At 44.8% G+C, this 24,688-nt stretch overlaps 1 protein-coding gene across 1 annotated transcript; it reads left to right on the top strand.

Moving 5' to 3' along the window:
• The first annotated feature begins 4,129 nt into the window (after positions 1-4,129).
• On the top strand, positions 4,130-24,143 carry DIRAS2 (DIRAS family GTPase 2). Its single transcript, XM_047762135.1, has 2 exons — positions 4,130-4,270; positions 22,614-24,143. The coding sequence occupies exon 2, from the start codon at positions 22,650-22,652 to the stop codon at positions 23,247-23,249; it is 600 nt and encodes a 199-aa protein (XP_047618091.1). The 5' UTR covers positions 4,130-4,270; positions 22,614-22,649; the 3' UTR covers positions 23,250-24,143.
• The last annotated feature ends 545 nt before the right edge of the window (positions 24,144-24,688 follow it).

The raw sequence follows: 24,688 nt of genomic DNA, 5'->3' as shown, positions 1-24,688 counted from the left end.
AAACTTCCCAGTGATGCTGTTATTTCTGGCACCCAGGACCAAACCCCTGTCTTCGAAAAAAGAGGATGGAGTGAGACGAGACACCTATAAAGAACATAGTCCAAAGGTGTGTCTTTTCATTATACGTTTGCTTGCTCAGCAGCAAACTAGGGTCCCTCCCACCTTTCCTCTCAGCTTAGAATTGCTCCATTGTTAGAATTTAGCTCCCTCTCCCTTGGTGGTGTCTGACACTCTGCGGATCTGTAGACCCAGGTCCTAAGTGGCGCTGCCAGCCCTCACCTGCACCATGCTGGCCCCAGAGGCCAGCAGCGATATGCTTACTTGTGAAGTTTATGTAATATACACTGGTGAGCAGCAGAGGGTGAGAGGGGGGCTGGGGTTCAGCTGAGGTGCCCCCCTCACCCAGGTGGGGACCTGGAGTGGGCTGTATGTGCCTCAGACAAGTCCTCTGCACAGATAATCTTCTATTCCTCAAGCCATGAGCTGTCTTGGGGGTAAGGGAGAGAGAGATTTTGTCCACCCAGAGAGGGGGTCCTTTCTCTAACTTGCATAAAGGTCTGGAGTACCTGTGCAGAGACCTAGGTCGAAGGGCCAAGTAGGAATGCAGCTGGAGAGGTTCTTCTTACAGCTCCCCTGAAGGTCCCAGGGTGTGTGACTCTATGGAGAAGGATGAGGCTTCCTCAAAATGAGGGGCAGTGGATTGACAGAGCCAGTCTTAAAGTGCTTTAGAAAACAGAGGATGGGGAGTTCCCATTGTGGCTCAGTGAGTTAAGGAACCGACTAGTGTCCACAAGGATGTGGGTTCAATTCCTGGCCCTGCTCAGTGGGTTAAGGATCATGCATTTCAATGAGATGTGGTGTAGGTCACAGATGTGGCTCAGATCTGGGGTTTCTGTGGCTGTGGCATAGACTGGGCTGTAGCTCTGATTAGATCCCTAGCCTGGGAACTTCCATATGCAGCAAGTGCAGCTTAAAAAAAAAAAAAAAAGGGAGTTCCCGTCATGGCTCAGTGGTTAAAGAATCCGACTAGGAACCAAGAGGTTGTGGGTTTGATCCCTGGCCTGGCTTAATGGGTTAAGGATCCGGCGTTGCCATGAGCTGTGGTGCAGGTCGCAGATGAGACTTGGATTCCATGTTGCTGTGGCTCTGGTGTAGGCTGGCAGCTACAGCTCTGATTAGACCCTAGCCTGGGAACCTCCATATGCTGCGGGTGCAGCACTAGAAAGAGGAAAAGACAAAAAAAAAGGGAAAGAAAATAGAGGAAAGCCATCCTTTTCATACCTGAGCACACTACCGCTTGTTATCAGTCTCGGCATTCTCTGAGCAGCCAAGCTCAGCGGGCCCCTGCTATAAGCAGCCTCAGTAAGATGAGGGAACTTGATAGAATTGCACATTTTGGGACCCTGCCCCACTGTGTTGGATCGGAACACTTGGGGTGTGTCCTGGCTGGCTGTGTTACACAAGCTCCCTCCCCCCAGGTGATTCTGCTGCACATTAGAGTTTGAGAGACACTGGCTTAGAGCATCCCACCTCCAACAGGGCTGGAAACCTCCTGGGGATCTTATTACAGCAGATCCCGAGACTGTAGTCCTGGAAGCAATCTGTTCCTTCTGGCCGACGAAAAGTCAGGTCTTGTAGAGGGAGTGACAGAGAGACCAGGGACATCATTTGAAGTGTGTTGTTCCTGGTTTAAATGGGTCCTGTGGGAGCCCTACTTCACATTCTTGGAACAAACAATGATTGTGTATGGCAAAATGCAGGATTCCACTGCAGTGCGGAGTTTGCAGAATCAAAGTGGCTTTCTACACCACCCCCAGATTCTCGCTCCTTACTAATTCGGTGCTAGAATATTGCCTTTAATATCTTTACCCCCCTTTTTTTTTTTTTTTTTGCTTTTTCTAGGGCTGCTCCCATGGCATATGGAGGTTCCCAGGCTAGGGGTCTAATCGGACCTGTAGCTGCTGGCCTACGCCAGAGCCACAGCAACGCGGGATCCGAGCTGCGTCTGCAACCTACACCACAGCCCACAGCAACGCCGGATCCTTAACCCACTGAGCAAGGCCAGGGACCGAACCCGCAACCTCATGGTTCCTAGTTGGATCTGGTAACCACTGTGCCACGACGGGAACTCTTAATATGTTTACCTCTTTAATGAAGTCTTTCACCCTTCTCCAGTCAGCCCTCAACTTCCAATGTACCACTTAACCCGATAACCTACATTTTGGATTGCCATGGAAAACACCATGGTTTGTTAGCTTGATGGTCCTTTCAGATTCCAGAAATGGAAGCAGACGTGAGGGTCTGTGGCCTTTGTCTCTCTCTGGGCCCTCCCCTGGAACAACTTTCCTAGTGGCCATGCATTCTTTTATAACCAAGAGGAGCCTGGGAACAGAGTGACTGCCCTCTTTCCAGCATCGTGAAAATTGGAGTACATTTGCTGATGGTAGCCTTACATGACTGAAAAAAAATGGCGTTTTTTTTTTTTTTTTTCCCCCCATATTTCAATGGCCATAGAGTCAAGATCAGAATTAGGATGAACTAGTGAGTAAAATAAATTTTCTTGATTACAATTATCATACCGAAGTAAGATTTAAAAAAAAAAAGTGGAGTTCCCATCAGTGGTTAACGAACCTGTCTAGTATCCATGAAGACGCAGGTTTGATCCCAGGCCTTGCTCAGTGGGTTAAGGATCTGGTGTTGCTGTGACCTGTGGTGTAGGTCACAGATGCGGCTTGGATCTGACATTGCTGTGGCTTTGGCGTAGGCTGGAGGCTACAGCTCTGATTAGACCCCTAGTCTGGGAACCTCCATATGCCACAGGTGCTGCTCTAAAAAGACAAGAGATTAAAAATAATAATAATTAAAAAAAGACAAACCACAGAAAAAGACAGAGCACAGGCATATATTTCCTGTGGATAACAGGACTGGAATTTACTTTGGAAAAAGATATCAAAGGACAATGATAACTGTCAATTTACAACAGTCTTAGGGAGTTCCCATAGTGGCGCAGTGGTTAAAGAATCCGACTAGGAACCATGAGGTTGCGGGTTCGATCCCTGCCCTTGCTCAGTGGGTTAAGGATCCGGCGTTGCCCTGGGCTGCGGTGTGGGTCGCAGACGTGGCTCGGATCCCGCCTTGCTGTGGCTCTGGTGTAGGCCAGCAGCTACAGGTCCGATTAGACCCCTAGCCTGGGACCCTCCATATGCTGCCAGAGCGGCTCGAATGGCAAAAAGACAAAAAACAACAACAAAAAAACAGTCTTAGAACTGATAAATGGGATTCTATAAGCCTAATCAAATTTAAAGTACAAGAAAATACTGCCCAATTCTTTTCCAAAATTTAATGTTTAAAGAAGAATTGAGTTATAATAAGAAGACATCTTCAAATGTCATTTAAATTTAATATGGATCAATGTTACAGGGAAGCGTTTTTTTGAAGTTTCAGCACAGAATTATTAGCCATAACCTTATTTCTTGCTGATTCATCTGTTTTTGATCAATGGTTCTTTGACAAAATAGTTTATCAATGTCAGAAACATACATACCTGGTATTTCTCTGAAATACTACTGTGAAACTCTTCAGCGTAAAGGCAGTTTTAGCCCCAGATTGCCAATGGTGGTTTTGTCATAGGAGCTTATTACATTAGAATGTGTTAACTTACGACATGTGCTTGGCTGTCTATTGTGGCTCGATTTCATCTTTCTTAAAAATGAGGTTTCTAATTTAGTATCTACACACTGAAAGAGAGGTTTATGCCCTTAGTAGTAATTATCGTTGGTATTGTGAACAAAAACAAAAGAATCTGGTGCACTTTCAATGAAATTATTTTAATTCATTGAATTCCCTGAGAATTCCAGTCTTGACCGTCTATTCCAGGAGCATGCAGTAGGTGGCCCCTCAAGGCTCTTTGGAGGCGAGCAGGCGCCATTTAAACCGGAGCATCCGCCGCTGCAGCAGTTGGCACAGCTGAGAAGTCAGAGATTGAAGCTGGAGGAGAAGGGGAGGCTGGAGGATGGTGGGGCAGCCGTGACCACGCCGGCCCGCCCGGCCCGGGCGGCGCAGGTGCGCGGGGCACACGGGCGGGGGCGCAGGTGCGTGGGGGCGCGGGGCGCACGGCTGGCGAGCAGCTGACAGCATCGTCACGGCGGCGCGAGGGAGCGCGCGCCCCGCCTGCCTGCGGGAGGAGCCCGCATCCGCACAGCCTGCGCTGCCCTGTCCTATGCGAGGCGAGCTCAGAAGCAGCTCTGAGCAGAGTTGTGTTCATCCTCAGGTAACCGATTTCTCTTGCTTTCCCGTGGCTTCGCTGCTCTGCACCGGGACATTAACGGCTTTGGGATTCTCGTTTGCAAGCCCCTGTAAAGGGATTGCCGCTATCTGGGAGGGAGAGTCAGCAATATAAGGATTTGAGTTGGCGAGGGGGGGAAAAAAGCTGCATTTCTGTGTACTTGTCAGGGAGGGTGAGCATCCCGATACACTTTCCTAAAACATGGACTGTAAAAAAAAAAAAAAAAAAACCTGCCTCTTACACATTATTTGAGATTCTTTTCCAAACAGGAGTTAGTGTTTTAGGAAATTCTACAGTGCAGGTGTTTCTATTAATGTAAAAGTAGATTTCATGGATTTAAGAAAGTCCAGAAGAGCTGTGGTCCAAAAGTGAGAAAAATGCGAGGCACGTTAGAGGCTGCTGTTTGCTTCAGCATGTTTTCCTACTAGCGTCCTGGGCTTGGCTGAGACTTGACTCAATATTTTAGTTTTCCTTTTAAAGAATGCGTTTCATGATGTTTACATGTGTTTCTTTCTATTTCCTTGTTGTAAGAACAGAAGATAGGAAAGGCGCCGCATCCCATCTTTAGTTGTAAGATTGTGGTTCCCATACGATGACAATGACTGCTGACAGCTCCCAGGCTTGCCTGCAAAGCATTTGCTGGCTTCTCGCCATGTGGGAACCTGCCTGAGTCTTCCGTCCTGAAAAATACTGTTTTTCCCCTTTAAAACTCCAATTCACGTTCTGTGGGGGCCCTGGGAGACTTTTCAACTAGCAGCTCTGTGCATCATGTTACATCCATTGAATGGTGAAATACACCGTTGTGATGGAATTGTTTCTTTGGACTGTGCAGTGACACAGCTTGCCTTCCTTAGGAATTTATTCTACATATTTGCCCACGTTGTTTTTTGAACGATTTCCCATTCGAGAAGCTAGTCTTAGTATATGGGGCCCTTTCTGCTTTGAACTAAAAACTTAAAAAAATATTCTTTTTAAGGAAGATTTTTCTAGGTAACAGTAAAAGGCTGGAACATTTTACATTCCAAATCAGTCCAAATGCGCTTCTTTCCCAGCAGCATTTGGATTCGAAGAGGTGGAGTGGGAGGGAGAGAAAAAGGGAGGATAAAATTAGAACAAATTTAACATATTTGTGGGGGGAATAATAGTATTTTCTTTGGAGGGGTTGTTGCCTGAAATTGCCAATTGTCAACAATTCTATCTCTGGAAATGCCGGAGATCCTATGTGCTGAGGTATAGGAAGATCAATAGTTCATTTTATAGGAACAGGAGATACAAAGCAGGGGAGCATTTTCATTCCATTTAACACATGGCATTTAATTTGGTAATGGGGACCGTGGTGGCTGGTGACCCCTGGAAGGGAGGGGGAGAGAGCCACTCGTCTTCATCATCACACAGACTTGCTGCTTACAGTTATCGCTGCAGATAGCAAACCGATGGGCACGGTTATTGCAGAAACCTCCAGAATCTTTTCTTGTTTAATAGAGTTGTTCCAAAGAAGAGACTCCGGAAAACCCCCGGATTGCCTTCCAAGTTGTGCAAGTTCCTCTTCAGCTTGTGTCTATCAATCTAGCATTTTCAGCAATCAGCAGTGCCATTTCACCCTGAGAACAGAGACGATGTTATTAATTTCACGTTGTGCATCTCCTAGGAACCACACCTGACTTTACTCTGTTAGTAGTATATTATTTGGGGAGTAAATACCGTCTCTACTCTGGCACCTGTGTATCTTACAGGTAAAAACTTTGGAAAAATTAAAACCTTTGAAAAATTAATACCTTTGAAAAATAACGGGGTTCTTTTGTCAAAGAGAGTGGAACGATGATAATAAAAACATGCTCCTTTTTCTAATTGTGCAGCCATAGGTGATATATATATATTAGTATATTGGAAATTAACCTATTAATTTAGACCACATCATTGTTTTCCCCCAGGATAAATGCAGTCCGTTTTTGCCCTGGAGAATTTCTTTGTTGCAAAGAACATTTGGTTTTCTGGGTGAGGAGGTTGCCTTCCAGCTGTTTTAAGTTTAAAAGGGCTCAGTGCTAACCTATGACTTTCAATTCAGACAGCCAGGGTGCCCCATTCCCACTTATATGATGGGTTGAATCTATCTATCTATCAGCCATCTAGCTCGCTATTTGGTGTATTTATAATGGACAGATCTCTCTTTAAAGGCAGTACTGATGTTTAGGACACTAGTTGGTTTTGGTTATGATTTTTCTAGGGAAAGAGCTGCTCTTAAGGGAGATGATAATTGTCACGCTATCATAACTGCTAGTGTTCTTTTACCAGTAACATTTACATATGCATGCATACTTAAGGATGAACTTAAAACTTATTTGATTTCAAATTATGTGTTAGTTTTTATTATGTGGCTTGCAAGTCTAGCTTTCTTAAGCTGGTAAGTAATTTTTTAAAGTAGAGCAAATGCTGTTTCATTCTCACCTCCTTTGCTCCTGTCACCGGCAAATTGAGGAAGATTGCTTGTAGCTCTCTCCCGAGGGCAGTTAGGTGTTTTCCCATAAATCAGGGCTGTCCGATAGAAATGAGGTGTGTTAAGTCACATGCATAATTTCAAATGTCCTCGTAGTCCCCGTAGAAAGGTAAAAATGCACAGGTGAAATTAATTTTAATAATACAGTTTCTTGAACCCAATCTGTTAAAAAACGGCCATGTAAAAATGCAATCAATACAAAATACTAACGAAAGGTATCTTATGTTTTTTTATGCTAAGCCTTACATAGGCCGTCTCAATTCAGATTGGCCGCATTTCAAGCGGTCAGTAGCCCACGTGGCAGTTGGCTGTTGTGTTGACCAGCACAACAGAATGTTAACCTTCTGACAAAGCAATGTAAAACCGAAATGTTAGGAGCCATTAAATGAACTAAACACTATGAAAACTAAACATACTAAGGATCTCAAATGGCCCTAAGATCTGTGTCCTATCTTTCCCTGCCAGTTGTATAGTCTTGGACCTATTTTTACTACTCTATCAGTAAAACAAGAGGACTGGGTCAAATACTTTCCGTGGTTTTATGAAAAATATCGAGTCGATGTGGGTTCAACATTCACACAGCCTAGAGATCTACCTTAGCATTAAACAAAGGGAGCCTACCGAGTGGTGGGCGTTGCCGTTTTGCACCGAGGTTGCTTTGGTTCAATCCCCGATGACAGATGTCGGTACCTGAGGCCCCAAATGCCTCATCGGAGATCACTCAGTTTTCATATTTAAATTACTGAGCAAGTAGCAGCCAACCCATTATAAAATCAATACGTAACTCGTAACTCGTAACTCGTGAGTGAGCTTGTATGTAGGTCTCTTTTATATTCTCCTTGGCTGGCATGCATATCTTCCATGTTCCTCTTTATTCTAACACCATTAAATCAAGTTCTGTGAACTGGAATACTCTATAATTGACTGACTCGGGAATACGGACTTCTTGAAACACAGACATGAACGACTTAAAAAAATGTCACTTTCTTCGCCCAGTCCCTGGATAGCTGATCAATATAGTTTATCAATGTCAGAAACATGCATACCTGGTGTTTCTCTGAAATACTACTGTGAAACTCTTCAGCGTAAAGGCAGTTTTAGCCCCAGATTGCCAATGGTGGGTTTTGTTATAGGAGCTTATTACATTAGAATGTGTTAACTTAGGACAGGTGCTTGGCTGTCTGGAGGGAGCACTGGAGGACGAGCACCGATTCCATCACAAGGCTTGGGTGATAGGAATCATGATAGGATACATAAGGAACTGCATTTTGTATGAAAGGGATTTGTGCAGTATTTTCCTAGTGCTAATGAATGTCTGGAAAGTGATTGTTTTTGTGATGAAATGAGAGAACAGAGGAACTTTCCGCTAGACCCTCCTACAGTAATGAATCTCTGTCTCTCCCTTTCTCTCTCTCCGGCCTGCTCCCATTTAACTTCTGAAGCAGGGCTCCAGAACAGTCTAGAAACTCATCAACATTCAAACAGAGGCACCTTCGCAGGGGTAGACTTTCTTTCCAATGGCTGCTTTACACTCTGTTTTATTGGAGCGCCTCTATGACTCCTGAATCAGAAATTTATCTTCACGTGATCCTGAGCAAAGAGAAAAAATGATCCGTATCCATCCAGGTCTCTGTATCCAGAGCAAAACCAAGAGTTCTCTCACGTCTCTGTCAGATTAAAAATCTAGCTCGACAGGCGTTTCCGTTGTGGCTCAGGAATAATGAACCCCATTAGTATCCATGAGGATGCAGGTTTGATCCCTGGCCTCACCCAGTGGGTTAAGGATTCAGTGTTTGCTGTGAGCTGTGATGTGGGTCGAAGATAAAGCTTGGATCTAGCGTTGCTGTGGCTGTGATGTAGGCTGGCAGCTGCAGCTCTGATTTGACCCCTAGCCTGGGAACTTCCATATGCTATGGTTGAGGCCCTAAAAACAAAAACAAAAATGAAAACAACAACAAAAAGACAAATCTAATGCAACATCGTTGTCCTTTTAGTGTAAACTTGAACTAATCTCCCCAGCCCCACTGTTCAACTGCCGTGCCCCACCATCACACATACACCCATGAGAACAGTGGGTTATCTCATTGCCTTCTTGATATAGTCCGCAGAGATTTAAAGAAAGAGGTCTGTGGAATAGTCCCCAACACTTAAAGGATTTTAATTCTCTTTTGAGGCCTCTTTGGACTTTGTCGGGTTCTTGACCACAGAGTGGTGGAAGGATACCACAAAATGGAAAACTGACCTTACTGTTTTTGTAAGGTACTGTATGAGCTCCACGCAAGCACAAAAGGCACAAAAGACGCTGGGACTGTTGAGTGCTAGAAGTGACTGGGTGGCCTAGATTTTGAAAAGAAGCTAAATTTTCCAGGCTATCATGACAACTATGTGTTTATATAGTTTTGATTATTCCAGGTAAATTTACAGGTGGCACTCCGTCCCCTCTTTTTTGTTCTTTCCCTTTTTTTATTTTTATTTTTTTATTACTCAATGACTTTATTACATTTATAGTTGTACAATGATCATCACAATCCAGTTTTAAAGGATTTCCACCCCACAACCCCAGCGCATCCCCCCACCCCACAAACTGTCTCCTTTGGAGTCTTTCCCTTTTTTTAAATGTTAGTTTAAATTCCTCTAAAATGCCAACAGTTTCAAGATGCAGATATAAATAAGGTTGTTGGAGCCAGTATTTAAATGTGAATATAGAGAGTGTGCAATCATCTCGGAGCAGGGAAGGATGTTTCTAAGGATGATATCAAACTGGGATCCTAAAGAAAAGTTTGTTAAACTTGGCTTCCCAGAAATCTTAAATTTCTGTCCGGGAAGAAGAAACACTCTCAAAGGACAAACGATCACTGGGAATAAATATAACATATTTCAGGTGAGGTTGAATTTGCTTCATACAGTAGGTCTCAAACTTTTGAGCATCCAAATCACCAGACAGAGTGGTTTAAACCTGAGATGGCTGGGTTCAACCCCAGAGACTCGATGCAGTGGAGCCAGGGCAGTTTGAGGGCAGCCCCAGGTGAGGGGACCAGGGACGGTCTGCTGGACCCAGCTTGAGAACGGCCGTCTCGAAATAGGATAAATACTGTCCTTGCAAACTAGGAGGAAACCGAGCAGAACAGGGGAACATGCAGGGCTCCGTGAGACAGATTACTTTTAACATGTGAAGAAATGCTTGATGCCACCGATAAAATACATTCGATTACACCAATAATGAGAAACAGACTTTTTTTTTTTTTTTTTGCTTTTTAGGGCTGCACCTGCAGCATGTGGAGGTTTCAGGCCTGTGCCACAGCCACAGCAAAGCAGGAGCTGAGCTGCATCTGCGACCGATACCGTAGCTCACGGCAATATCAGATCCTTAACCCACTGAGCAAGGCTAGGGATCAAACTTGTGTCCTCATGGATGCTAGTCAGATTCGTTCATCACTGAGCCATGATGGGAACTCTGAGAAGCAGCCTTCTTGGTACCTTGGGGAGGTTCCAAGAATTTGGTAACCTAGTGGACTATGCCCCATGAATGGAACTAGCACTGTCACGTACCTCTCAGGGCAAAGTGGAGGTGATTTTGGAGAGCAGCTGGCTATCTCTACCACGCTTAAAATGCACATGCCCTTTGATCCATAAAATAAATAAACTTTTATAGGAGTTTGTTCTACGTGTAGACTCAAAACCATGATAACTATGTTTGAGTCTGTTCGTTGAGCAAAAAAAAGCAGTCAGTGAAAGTGGTTGATAAATGATGGGCCATCTCAGGAGTTCTATGCAGCCGGTAAAAAGCACACTATGGTTCTGTAGGTGCTAATATATTCAGATCTACATGAACACGGCAGATACTGCACTCTCATTTGTGTGTGCGTCCGTGCGTGCATGCGTGATACACTCTCACTAGATGCTGTCAATTGATACCTATCCCCATTTGCCGGGATACCATTTGTTAACACTGGATGCCACCAAACGGGTAACATATACTAAATGTGTCACTGCAGACCCTCCTTTCCCATCTGATTTGTGCTCTTGACTATTTCTGGTGATTTAAACAGAAGTCATGTCGGGTAAGTTGCCGCTGTGAGGTAATAGGAAAAAACGAGCCCAGTCAAGTTAAATGCATTGGAAATGGATATGATTTTGTCCATTTTTTTTCATTTCCAAACATGAAGTATTATTGGGGATTTTGCGGGGGAGGTGCATTGGTCATTGTTTGGTACTATTTTCTTTTCTTTCCTTTTTTTTTTAGGGCTGCACCTGCAGCATATGGAGGTTCCCAGGCTAGGGGTCCAATTGGAGCTGCCAGCCTACACCACAGCTCACAGCAATGCCAAATGCTCAACCCACTGAGCGAGGCCAGAGATCAAACCCGAAACCTCATGGTTCCTAGTTGAATTCATTAACCACTGAGCCATGACGGGAACTCCAGGTACTATTTTCATTCTTACATGGATGTTCTGAGAATTTTCTCTCATGGATTACTCAGCTCTCTCCTTTAGGACAATTCCAGATTCCACTGAAGCTGTTCTACTTCCATTACAGAAACACAATCCATGTTTGGGGCCTGTTCTCCAACTGAGATAGCCAGCTCGACCCAAACTTTAATTGTAGGACTTGTACTAATTAGCAACTGTGAGTCTTTATTTTAACTCAGCATTGAAAGGCATGTTTAGTCCTAAACATTTTTATATCATCTCATTGCCTTCTCCTAAGACTTGCAAAGACTGGCCCTTTATGGGTCAGGTTTATTAGGACACCTTTGCTGCTAGTGTTAAGACTAAGTTAAAATACTGGTTCAAGGAGTTCCTGTCATGGCATAGTGGAAACGAATCCGACTAGGAACCATAAGGTTGTGGGTTCGATCCCTGGCCTTGCTCAGTGGAGTAAGGATCCAGTGTTGCCATGAGCTGTGGTGTAGGTTGCAGATGTGGCTCGGATCTGGTGTTGCTGTGGCTGTGGTGTAGGCTGGCAGCTGTAGCTCTGATTAGACCCCTAGCCTGGGAACATCCACATGCCATGAGTACGGCCCTCAAAAGACCAAAAAAAAAAAAATACTGGTTCAAGTATATATCCATGATATAAGCATAACCCGTGTTTTCCTACGAGCAGGTATGTTATATTAGCCACCTGGCATGGTTGTTCAGAGTTCATCTTTTGATGGTGGGCCTTTTAGAAGGTATCTATGACTTTTTTGATGAGTCAGAGAACACACACGATCATCCATTACTAGCTACCTAACATCGTTATTACATTTTAAAAATAAATATGAGGTGTTCTGAAAGTTGCTTGGCAATATTACATATTCCGGCAAAAAAAAAAAAAAAAAAAGCTTCCAACATTTTATAATCCAGAGCTCCTTGTTTAATTGTTTCAAATGTGCATTGGCCTGAATGCCTTACTGGGTGTGCTCAACCTGAGTTGAAATACGAGTTCTGCCTCTTGACTAGCTGTGCATTGAGGCGCTGTTACTTTAAGCACCCAAGGTCTTGGTTCCTTTGTGTGTCACCTGGGGCTGCTGATACCTAAATCAGAGATGTTTTGAAGATCAAGCTTGTCCGGGACCTCACAACACTTGCTAGATGGTCAGGACTCCTGGGCCCTGTTGATGCTTGTTATCTGATCAGCATCTTAATGGTTTCTCCCTCTCACCGTCTCAGATGTATTCCCCTTTACAACCTGGCATGAAGCCCATTATTACATAGTTGCACTTTGCTTCTGGGTGGATTTCTAGTTTTAGCTTTCCCTAATTTACCTGGTGCGCACACGCTCCGATTCCTCTTAAACCACCGATTGGTTTTTCAGCTCTGTCTTTAAGCAGGGTCTACACGACTCCCTCCCTATTCTGTGTCTGGTTAAAACCACGTTCCTTCTTTCGCCAGGACCCTTTTCCTCTGGTCCTTGACTGAGCTCATCTCCCCACAGGCAGTCCTGGCTCTCTAACGGAATTCATAGCTGTGAGTCTGCGAGAATACCCCCTGTTTGATAATCATGTCACCCTGGCTCTGAGCTATTTATCTATATAATGGCTTCGGGGGTCTTGGCCTTGACAGGAAGCCTGCTGAGGGCAGATGGTGCTGTGGCCTGTCTGATGTCATTGGATTCTAGACACATTGGTAACGGTAGCTTTTTCCAGCGATTTTGTTGACCTGCCTAGTTACCAGAGGACAGACACAAGTAAGTATTCGTTGATTAGTGGTTCGTAGCTGCTGACTGTATGCCCTTGCCTTTTCTCATTCAGCTTCCTACATACTCTCCTACACTCACCAAGAGATTGCCCTCTAATTGAGCTGAATGTTTAAGAATATCTCAGAGTTCCCGTCGTGGTGCAGCAGAAATGAAGCCGACTGGGAACCACGGCGTTGCTGTGAGCTGCGGTGTAGGTCACAGATGTGGCTCGGATCTGATGTGGCTGTGGCTGTGGCTGTGGCCAGCAGCAACAGCTCTGATTAGATCCCTAGCCTGGGAACCTCCATACGCCACGGGAGCGGCCCAAGAAACGGCAAAAAAGACAAAAAAAAAAAAAAGAATATCTCCCTTACCTTCCATTTACACGTCATCCAGGTGTTTTCAGTGTTTTGCTTCCAGTCCTCTTAGCTCCACACCCACAGTCACAGTGGACCTTGTCAATGCTGGAGGCTTTCCCACTTCCAGAAGCACAGTGGGGCCTCTTCTCTCTGACCACAGCATCCTAACTCCACAGCATCCTTGCTCAATTTCTCCTTGAGCTTCTCCCAGAACTTACATTTTATCTTGCTAATATATTCAGTTCCCTTCCCATTAACATTTAAACATGTTCATGTCTTTTTACCTTAAAATTAATATTTTAAAAACCCTTTCTAACAAGTCAAAACTGGGTATGACTTAGCTACCAATTCACAACCAGTCTCAGGAAATATTTCTAAATATTTAGCATCTCATGCTCACTCCCCAACCTAAGGCAATCTAGCTCCTCTCCCATCCCCACTCCACACTTTGGAGCACCCTTTTCTCCCCTCACAGAGGAGTTCCCTCTGGCACAGTGGGTTAAGGATCCGGCCTTGTCACTGTTGTGGCTTGGGTTGCTGCTGTGGCGCAGGTTCAATACCTGGCCCTGGAGCTTCCACGTGCCATGGGTGCTGCCAAAAAACCAACCAACCAACCAACCCTCATGGAGCTTATAGAGTAGTGGAAGTAAACAAGTTTTAAAAAGGCAAATGACATAGCATGTCAGACTTGCTATGGAAAAAAATAAAGCAGAAAGAGGCTAAAGACTGCCAGGGTTGAGGCTGGAATTGTAAATTCAGATGGGGCAGTCAGGGAGATTCTCACAGAGGAGGTGGTAAGTGAACATAGGCCTACTGGAGGCCATGGGGGAAGAGTGCTGCAGGGAGAGGGAACAGCTAGTGCAAAGGTCCTGAGGCAGGAGCATGGCAGGTGTGTCTGAGTAGCCGTGGGAAAAATGCGGGCTGAAATGAAGTGATCTGGGGGTCAAGTAGTAGGAATTGAGAGAACAGGTGGGGACAGAGCCCTTCATCTGTTTCTCTCAGGGGGACAAGGTGGCCAGTGGAGGATTTTGAGCATGGGAATGACCTGACCATACTGGGGCGGTGGCATGGAGGCAGCAGCGGGTGGTGGGGTGTGTGTATGTGTGATTGGAATGGCTCAAAGCCTGAGGCAAACTGAGCACTTAGGAGTCCACTGTAGTGCTCCAGGTGAGAGGTGACAGTCACTTGGAGAACCTGGGGGCAGTAGGGAAGATGACTTGTGGTTAGGTCTGAACTCGTTTTGAGGATATCACTGACATGCTTTGCTGATGGAATGGATATGAGATACAAGAGAACAGAGGTTCAGGAGGCCTCCAGGGGCTTGGCCTGGACAACTGGGAGGAGAATGTGGCCAATGATGAATGTGACAAAAACTGTCAGGGGAAGAGTTTAGGGTAAGACAGGTGTTCAGTTGGGCACAAATCATATTTGGAGTATCTCAGAGTTCCTGTTGTGTTATGACGCAGCGGAAACGAATCCGACTAGGAACTATGAGGTTTCGGGTTTGATCCCTTGCCTTGCTCAGTGGGTTAAGGATCCAGCATTGCCGTGAACTTTGGTGTAAGTTGCAGACACAGCTTGGATCTGGTGTTGCTGTGGCTGTGGTGTAGGCTGGCAGCTGTAGCTCTGATGGGACCCCTCGCCTGGGAACCTCCATGTGCCGCAGGTACGTCCCTAAAAGGAAAAAAAAAAAAAGAAAGGAAAAAACTTATTTGGAGTATCTCCAAGGCATCAGAGCAGAGATGTTCAGGAGGCAGAGGGACATAAGAGCCTGCACCTTATAAAGGAGACTGGCCATGTGTGTTTAGTTGGAAGTTGTCATGGAGATGACATCTAAGGTTGTGAAATCTGATGGCACCAAAGAGATAGAGGGTGAGCATGAAGCTGGGGGTGAGGAGTGTAACAAGGATGGAGGGGTGAGGCTGTCTTACTGGCAAGCTAATTAGGAGAGGTGGCACTGACCCTCCCTCCTGATGCCACCACCCTGGCCCAAGCTGGACCTCCGGACGCCCCTGCTGCTGCCCTTTAGAGCCCTCAAGGAGGTCTTCGCACAGTAGGAGTCAGGTCTGCCCTTCTCTGCTCAGCCCTCCTAGCTCATCATCCCCTTCATGGTAAAAGCTGCTTTTATACCACCTGCATGTCCGCTGCCAGTTAGCTTGCTGGCCTCATCTACTTTTCTCCTTCCCTCCCTCCTTCCATTCTAGAATCCTCCCTGTTCTAAAACATGCCGCACTAGCATCTCTGTTTGCACCTGCTGTTCTTTCTGGTAGGGAAGTTCTTCCCCGGGTGTGCAGATTTCACACCATCACTGATCTCGAATCTCTGCTCCAATAGCAGCTTTCCAAGGGCCCCTGTCCAGCCTCTGGTCACCTCTGATGTCCACTGTACATTCTTGAAAGGTAACTGAAAGATACTGCATTGATGTGTTGAACAAATACACACACCCCCATGGAAATCCTTCATCTGGAAGACCTTTAAAATGATTAAAATTGATGGTCAAGTTTTTGATCTTGCAGGTAGGAGAGCTTTTAGGGGACACATTTGCATTGTTTTTGCAAAAATCATGTATAAAAGTGCTTCCAGGACTTTCCGTTGTAGCTCAAGGGTTAACAAACCTGACTAGTATCCATGAGGATGCAAGTTCAATCCCTGGCCTTTCTCCGTGGGTTAAGGATGGCTGCAACATAGGTCGTAGACATGGCTCAGATCCCAAGTAGCTGTGGCTGTAGCCTGGCAGTTGCAGCTCTGATTAGACCCCTAGCCTGGGAACCTCCATATGCCACTGGTGCGGCCCTTAAAAAAAAAGAAAAAATGCCTCCACGCTTCCACCATTATGTCTCTTTTCAAAAATGCTCTCTCTGAAAGACAGTTATTTTTCCAAAGCAGGCACTGAGTCCCTCCCTTATGTTTTAAAATGCCACCTTTCTATTACAGGGATGGAGGAAGTGTGTTATTTTTGGAAAATACATGCTATATGGCACATTGCTAAAAGCCACCTGCCACCTAGAAAATGGTTATGGATGTAGAACAATTGCTTTTTGTGTAATAGAAAAACATATGACTTGCCTTTTAGTTCTGTGACACATATTTTCTTTGCTTCAAGCTGATTAGCGAACCTTCCTGTGGTAGAAAATATTTTCATGGTGGCTCCTCATCTCCATATATGGTGTTGTGAGGAATCTACTAGATCTTAAAGGTCTTATTTATTTATTTATTTGCTTTTTAGGGCTGCACCTGAGGTATGTGGAAGTTCCCAGGCTAGGGGTCCAATCGGAGCTGTAGCCGCCAGCCTACGCCAGAGCCACAGCAACGTGGGATCCGAGCCGCGTCTGCAACCTACACCACAGCTCACGGCAACGCCGGATCGTCAATCCACTGAGCAAGGGCAGGGATTGAACCCGCAACCTCATGGTTCCTAGTCGGATTTGTTAACCACTGCGCCACGACGGGAACTCCTGATTTTGTTTCTTTAAAGTGTTCATTGATCTTCTCTGGTACAATTTTCCTGGGTCAGCTCACGTACATGTATTTCAACAGCCGATTATCAACATGTGCTAAGTGTTTTCAATGTGTCTGGCACTGGCTTGGATCCAATAATATGCTTGTGAGTGAATTCCCAGGGATCCTGCCTTCATGACATTGATATTTGGGGGAGTGGAGACAAAAAAAAAAAAACCCACAAATAAATAAATACTAAGAGAAGCCTGTATGTGCCCAAATATTTTATTATTGAAAGAGAATCATTCCAACAAATCAGAGAAGTGCTGAAGTATGTTTGGATACTTTTTTTTTTGTCTTTTTTTTTTAGGGCTTCACCTGAGGCATATGGAAGTTCCCAGGCTAGGGGTCTAATTGGAGCTATAGCTGCTGGCCTACACCTCAGCCACAGCAATGTGGGATCCAAGCTGTGTCTGCGACCTACACCACAGCTCACGGCAAGGCTGGATCTGTAACCCACTGAGTGAGGCCAGGGATTGAACCTGCGTCCTCACAGATGCTAGTCAGATTCATCGCCACTGAGCCATGATGGGAACTCCTGTTTGAAATATTTGTGCTTATGCTCTGTTAAGCAAATCTCTCCCTTGTGAAACTTCTAATACTGGTTCCCTACACCTTCAGCTTGTTGTCTAATTATCTTCCTATTGAATTATGAGGAAAGACTGCATTTTAGTTTGTTATAATTCATTTTGGTGTATTTTTTAATATATTTTATTATAGCAAGAAAATATTTTTCCAATGGCTTGCGGTATTTTTCCTTTGACTATAAATAAGAAAATACTAAACATTTTAAAAATAAAGTTTAGTTAGATTTTGCAACACATTGGATTAAGTATAGTGTGTTAAACTTTGCTTAAAAAAAGCGTAGAAATTTGTTCTGGAGCAGTACAGTCCAATAGATAAACAGTGTGAGCCATGTATGTAATTTTGCGTTTTCTCATAACCACATCTAAAAAGGTGAAAAGACACAGGTGAAGTTAATTTAGATATATTTTATTTTACCCAGTGTATCTGAAACATTACTTCAACTTGTAGTTAATACCAAAATTGTAAATGAGATATTTAACATTTTCTTTTTTTTTAATATATATTTACCATTTTCTTATACTCCATTTAAAACTCAGTCCATCTCAAGTCTATCTAGAGAGATTTCAGCTGGCAAGTGGCTACCAGATTGGACAGCACAGTCCTATAGGCTTAGGTTTTTTTTTTCTTTTTTCTTTTTTTCTATTTTTTTTTTTTTGTCATTTTAGAGTTGCACTAGCGGCATCTGGTAGTTCCCAGGCTAGGGGTCAAACTGGAGCTATAGCTGCCAGACTACACCACGGCCACAGCAACGTGGATCCAAGCTATGTCTGTGACCTACACCACAGCTCACGGCAACACCAGATCCTTAACCTACTAATCGAGGCCAGGGATTGAACCCCAGTCCTCATGGATGCTAGTCAGGTTTGTTTCCACTGAGCCACAACGGGAACTCCCTGCAGGCTTAGTTTTAAATGCAGTTGCTGATAGAGATGCGTTGCAGTACCATCAATACGGTGTAATATGAGGGCCTGGAAGTAGGTTCATTTTTTAATTGGTCTTCTCAGGAAATGAGATTGTTTTGGCCTTGTCAGATTGGATTAGACCCTTACTGCTCTTCCTGTGTAAGGCGGTGACAGAGGAGAAGGGCTGTCTGCTTTGCCCCTGCTGCTAAGTGTTCTCACATTGTGAGTGTTTTTTTTTTTTTTCCATTAAATCTACTTTTTATTTTGGAATAACTGATCGCTTGGAAATGATTAATTCTTTTACCTTGGGACATGGTATTCTTTTCCATTAATTCAATTAAAAATCAATTATTAGGAATGTATAGTTTTCCTTAACTTCTGTCTCCTTCTAATCTCTAATCCTAGACCTTTTTTCTGTGTTAGGCTTTTTTTTTTTTTTTTTTTACTCAAATGAATTTATCACATCTGCGAGTGTGGTTTTTTTTAATTCATAGTTTTGCTGTTGCTAAAAACATTTTCACTTAAGATCATGTATTTCTATTGTGGTAAACTATACACATTTCCATTTTCACCATTTTTAATTGCACAGTTCAGTGGCATTAAGCACATTCACTTTGCTGTACTACCATCCATCTCTAGAATTCTTCATCTTACAAAACTGAAACTCTGTATCCATTAAACAATTAATCCCCATTCTCCCTTCCCCCAGCTTCTGGAAAACCATCATTTTACTTTCTGTCTCTATGAATCTGACTACTCAGGGATATGTCATATAAGTGGAGTCGTATGGATTTGTGCTTATGTGACTGGCTTACTTAATGTTTTCATGCTTCATCCACGTTACAAGCATGTGAGGGAATTTCTTTCCCTCTTAAGCTTAATGAATAATGTTCTGTTATTCTGTTCATCTGTTGATGGACATTTAGGTTGCTTTAACTTTTTGGCTATTGCTTATTTTTTTGTCTTTTCTTTAGGGCTGCACCTGCGGCATATGGAGGTTCCCAGGCCAGGGGTGGAATCGGAGCTATAGCTGCCGGCTTACACCACAGCCACAGCAATGCATGATCCTAGCTGTGTCTATGACCTACACCGCAGCTCACGGCAACATCGGATCCTCAGCCCACTGAGCAGGCCAGGGATCGAACCCATGTCCTCATGGATACTAATCAGGTTTGTTAACCACTGAGCCACAATGGGAACTCCAACTTTTTGGCTATTGTGAATGATGCTGCTATGAACACGGGTGCACAGATATCTCTTCAATCAATTATATATCTCTATCAGTTTTATGTCTGCTTTAATCATTTTGGGTATGTATTCAGAAGTGGATTGCTGGACATATATATGCTAATTCTATTTTGAATTTTTTCCGCCTTGGATGCACCATTTTAGATTCCTGCTAGAATTGCCCAGGGGTTCTGATTTCTCCACATCTTCTCTAACACTTGCTATTTTCTGTTTGTTTTTTGTTGTGATTTTTTTCGATAGTAGCCATCCTAGTGGATGTGAGGTGATATCTCACTGTAGTTTTGATCTGCATTTCCCCAATACCTAATGATGTTGAGCATCTTTTCCTGTGCTTATGGACCATTCGTGGGTTTTCTTTGGAGAATATCTGTACAAATTCTTTGTCCATTTTTTTTTTTTTTAGTTGGTTGGTTTTTCTTATTATTATTCAGTTGTGTTCTCTATAATTCTGGATATTAGAGCTTTATCATTTATGATACATTTTCTTCTACTGTGTATGTTCTTTCTTAACTTTCTTCATAAAGCTCTTTGTTGCACAAAATTTTCTAGCTTTGATCAACTCTAATTTATCTATTCTTATGAACTTTCAAATGGCCCCCAAGAGCCAAAACAATCTTGAAAAAGAACAAAGGAGACCTCTTACTTACAGATTTTAAAACATAGTACAAAACTACAGTAGACAAAATTGTGTGGTACTGGCATAAGCATAGACATGTAGACCAATGAAATAAAATTGGGAGTCCAGAAATAAGCCTTTATAGTTATACTTAATAGATTTTTGGTAACGGGTCAAGACCATTCAGTGGAGAAAGAATTGCCTCTTTACAGATGGCGCTGGGCCCTCGATATCTGCAGGTAAAGGCATGAAGTTGGAGTCCTCCTCACACCATATACAACATTAACTCAAAGTGGATCGATGCCCTAAATATAAAATCTAAAACCATAGGACTCTTAGAAGAAAACATAGAGGTACATCTTCACGACCTTAGATTTGGCAATGGAGTCTTTGATAGAAGACCAAAAGCATGAGGAACAAAATAGTTCGTGATTGTGTCAAGGAATCTTTTTTTTTAATCCATGTGCCAATTTTGTAAACGTTTATTTGGCTAAAACTAGAAATCTACCTAACCAAATGCATATACTTAGACGCATGTTCCGATAGGCGTACAGGGAGCGAAGGGCCCCAGGCTGCATAGTAAGCCATTACTCCCAGTACTCAACACTCGCTTCTCCTTGTCTGCCGTTTCTGCTCTCCAGTTACCTTCATCTTTGGTGTTTATTTCCCCACAGGGTTATCATGCTGCACTGGGCATTCAGGATCAGCCTTGGTACTAATCCTTTGACCAGGGCGATGCTATTCTTCTTTATTCGCATGATTTGCCTTGTTCTTTCTCTTACCCACATAGAAAAGGAGTAAAGCAGAAAACGGCCAAAGCATAGTCAGGCTCTCAGCAGTCTGAAAATCATCACTCAGTGTATTTTATGTGGCTGTTTGGGCTTCCTCACCTTCCTGTTTTCCTGAAATGGAATGGCTATAGACAGACATCCGTGAATCTTATTTCTGTAACTGAGCTGTGGGCTTATCTGCCTCTCAATAGTGAAATTCTTGAAGACTAATTTATTCTACACCTTCCTTTCCAAGAAAGGTCTAACTTCTCTCCACTTATTTCATTGTTGCAGATATCATGAGTCTTACAAGCCGTTCCCAAGGACCACCTCACCCCTGTACGGGATAGGGGCCTGGTTACGTGGGTGCAGATGTGTCACCTCCATTAGCACCTGCACTAACACGGCCAGGATGGGTGTCTCCGTAAGGCTGTGAAACAAAAATCCTGAGAAAGGATTGTGCTTCTTTGTCTTTTTTTTTTTTTTTTTTTTTTTGCTATTTCTTTGGGCCGCTCCCTCAGCACATGGAGGTTCCCAGGCTAGGGGTCTAATCGGAGTTGTAGCTGCCAGCCTACGCCAGAGCCACAGCAACGTGGGATCCAAGCCGCGTCTGCAACCTACACCACAGCTCACGGCAACGCCGGATCGCCAACCCACTGAGCAAGGGCAGGGACCGAACCCGCAACCTCATGGTTCCTCGTCGGATTCGTTAACCACTGCGCCACAACGGGAACTCCGGATTGTGCTTCTTTGGAGACAGATGAGCCATAGACACCTAACTCTTCTTTATGACCAGGGGGGCATTGCCCACTAACAAATCTTTCATTTTTTATGTTCAGCTGAGAAGCTACATGAGGGAGTTCCCGTCATGGTGCAGTGGAAATGAATCCGACTAGGAATCATGAGGTCGTGAGTTCGATCCCTGGCCTTGCTCAGTGGGTTAAGGAGCCGGCATTGCTGTGAGCTGTGGTGTAGGCCAGCAGCTGCAGCTCCAATTGGAGCCCTAGCCTGGGAACCTCCATATGCCGTGGGTGTGGCCCTAAAAAGCCACAAAAGCTACATGAAATTAACCTTTTTGTTTGTTTGTTTGTTTTAGGGCCACACCTGCAGCATATGGAGTTCCCAGGCTAGGGGTGCAATTGGAGCTACAGCTGCCGGCCTACACCACAGCCACAGCAACGCAGAATCTGAGCCATGTCTGTGACCTACACCACAGCCTACAGTAACACCAGATCCTTAACCCACTGAGCAAGGCCAGGGATTGAACCTGAAACCTCATGGTTCCTAGTTGGATTTGTTTCTGCTGTGCCACAACGGGAACTCTGAATCTTGAATTAAACTGAGAGTCTAAAATTACACTCTATTGGAAGTTGTTAATTTCTTTTTAAGATATCCTTATTTATATTGTAATAGTCCAGCAGTAGTCCTTATTTTTATTTAAATGACCCATTTACCTTTTATTAGTAGGAGGGTTTTTGGGTTTTTTTGTTTGTTTTTTGGTTTTTTTGTCTATTTAGGGCTCCACCTGTGGCATATGGAAGTTCCCAGGCTAGGGGTCCAATCGGAGCTACAGGTGCTGGCCTACAGCACAGCCACAGCAACATGGGATCTGAGCCCCATCAAGAGAAGGTAAAGCAATCTTGTCCTAGATTTGTTTTTTACTAATTCTCTCAAACATCTGGTTCCTTTGCTAGGTGCTTCCTAGTTGATCATCGGACCCCTCGAGCAACATGCCGGAACAGAGCAATGATTACCGGGTGGCAGTGTTCGGAGCAGGTGGTGTGGGCAAGAGCTCGCTGGTCTTGCGGTTTGTGAAAGGCACCTTCCGGGAGAGCTACATCCCCACCGTGGAAGACACCTACCGGCAGGTCATCAGCTGTGATAAGAGCATCTGCACCCTGCAGATCACGGACACCACGGGCAGCCACCAGTTCCCGGCCATGCAGCGGCTGTCCATCTCCAAAGGGCACGCCTTCATCCTCGTCTACTCCATCACCAGCCGGCAGTCCTTGGAGGAGCTCAAACCCATCTATGAGCAAATCTGCGAGATCAAAGGGGACGTGGAGAGCATCCCCATCATGCTGGTGGGGAACAAGTGTGACGAGAGCCCGAACCGAGAGGTGGAGAGCAGCGAGGCGGAGGCGCTGGCGCGCAAGTGGAAGTGCGCCTTCATGGAAACCTCGGCCAAGCTCAACCACAACGTGAAGGAGCTCTTCCAGGAGCTGCTCAACCTGGAGAAGCGCAGGACCGTGAGCCTCCAGATCGATGGGAAAAAGAGCAAGCAGCAGAAAAGGAAAGAGAAGCTCAAGGGCAAGTGCGTGATCATGTGAACGCCCTCCGGTGGGAGCGGCGATTGTGTGTCCCCCTCGCTTCCCCGCCCCCCTCCCGCGTGAAACCCACAGTCGTCAGGGTAGCATGTCAGATGCCCACGTGTTAAATATTGCCTTTTGACCGAGACGTGCGCTATTGTCCTAAGAGGGCACTTCACACCACCACCGATAATCACCCCCTCTCCAGAATCAGGGAGTCTGCCAGATGCTTACACGGAAAACCAACATGCCCGGCATCGCAGGGACCCGAGAGGGGTGCCAGTCATTTCTGGAGGCGTTGTTTGCCATCAGGAGGTGGTCGGGCTCCTGCCCGCGGAAGCAGCGCGTCTGAGAGGAGGACGTACCATCTGCATGCATGTGAGAGTGTGTGAACCTAGAGCTGCAGGCACCACCCCCAGACCAGACATTCCCTCTGCTCAGAAGCCAGTGACGTCCCTGGGGGAGGGGCGGGGTGGGAGGAGGTGGGAAGAGCAGGCTGGGGTAGTTCCCTTCCATGGTTTTTTCCCCCCCGGATTAAAAATAAATAACTCGGCCCCTCTTCCCCCAGAGGATGTTTGTTCCCTGTCAAATCCCAGCTGACCTGTGAGCCTTGCCACTCTGAGGGGATGGTCTCACCTCACTAAGCCTAGTTGGCAGGGAGCGTTTTAACCTTTCAAAGTCTTTCTTTTCGCACGCAATGACGACTCCCTTAAGAGTGTGTGCTGCTCTGTCAGACATTCTTCGAGTTCTGTTTGAAATGTTTGAGAGAGGATATTGGGACAACACTAAAACATCGCAATAACGCGCCTGTGTGTTATACTCTGAGCGTTTCAGAAATGTGAAGTTTCCTTCCTTTGATCCATGAGGGGTCTGACTCTTCCAGCCCTCAGATTTTAAATAAAAGTAATTAAAGTAGCTATTTTTAGATATTTTTTCCCCTCTGACATGATTTTCCTTCTTTTCGATAACTCGATCTGTATCCAACTGGGTAGCAGCCAACAAAGGCCATCCGGAGATCAGAAGCACATCCATTTTGTAACAGACATGGACGTATATGTGCCATACTTTGCACCTTAATGAAATACTTTGAAATAGAAGTTGTTCACTGTGTTTTTGATGATCTATCTCTAACAAGTATATTCCTGGATTGTTGTACATGTTCCATTAGAAATGTCTAAGAGCTGTTTGATGCAGTGTTTACTCGGGGTCATTTCCTCCTAATGGTCTCATGTGCATCCTCATCCCTTCAAACCGAATTACAGCCACTGCTGGTTCTGCATACTGGGTGGAGATGGGATGGGCAGGCTCTGTGCTGGGCAGGGCATAGCCCGCTCACTCTGCCATCAAGTCTGGTTTGACTCTGCTTCCCCCACATTCCCACTGACAGAGCTCTTAAAGTCTCCTGTTTATTCTAGTCTGCATCCCATGCTGGGCTCTTGTGGAATTTTCCTCTCAGCACA

Source organism: Phacochoerus africanus, chromosome 15 (assembly GCF_016906955.1).
Source record: "Phacochoerus africanus isolate WHEZ1 chromosome 15, ROS_Pafr_v1, whole genome shotgun sequence".
NCBI classification, from domain to species: Eukaryota; Metazoa; Chordata; class Mammalia; order Artiodactyla; family Suidae; genus Phacochoerus; species Phacochoerus africanus.
Note: the sequence above shows the minus strand (reverse complement) of the source record. Positions and strands in the feature narration are given on the sequence as shown.

Excerpts from the sequence above, each read along its gene's own strand:
- DIRAS2 (XM_047762135.1), top strand. The coding sequence starts at position 22,650 with ATGCCGGAACAGAGCAATGATTACCGGGTGGCAGTGTTCGGAGCAGGT.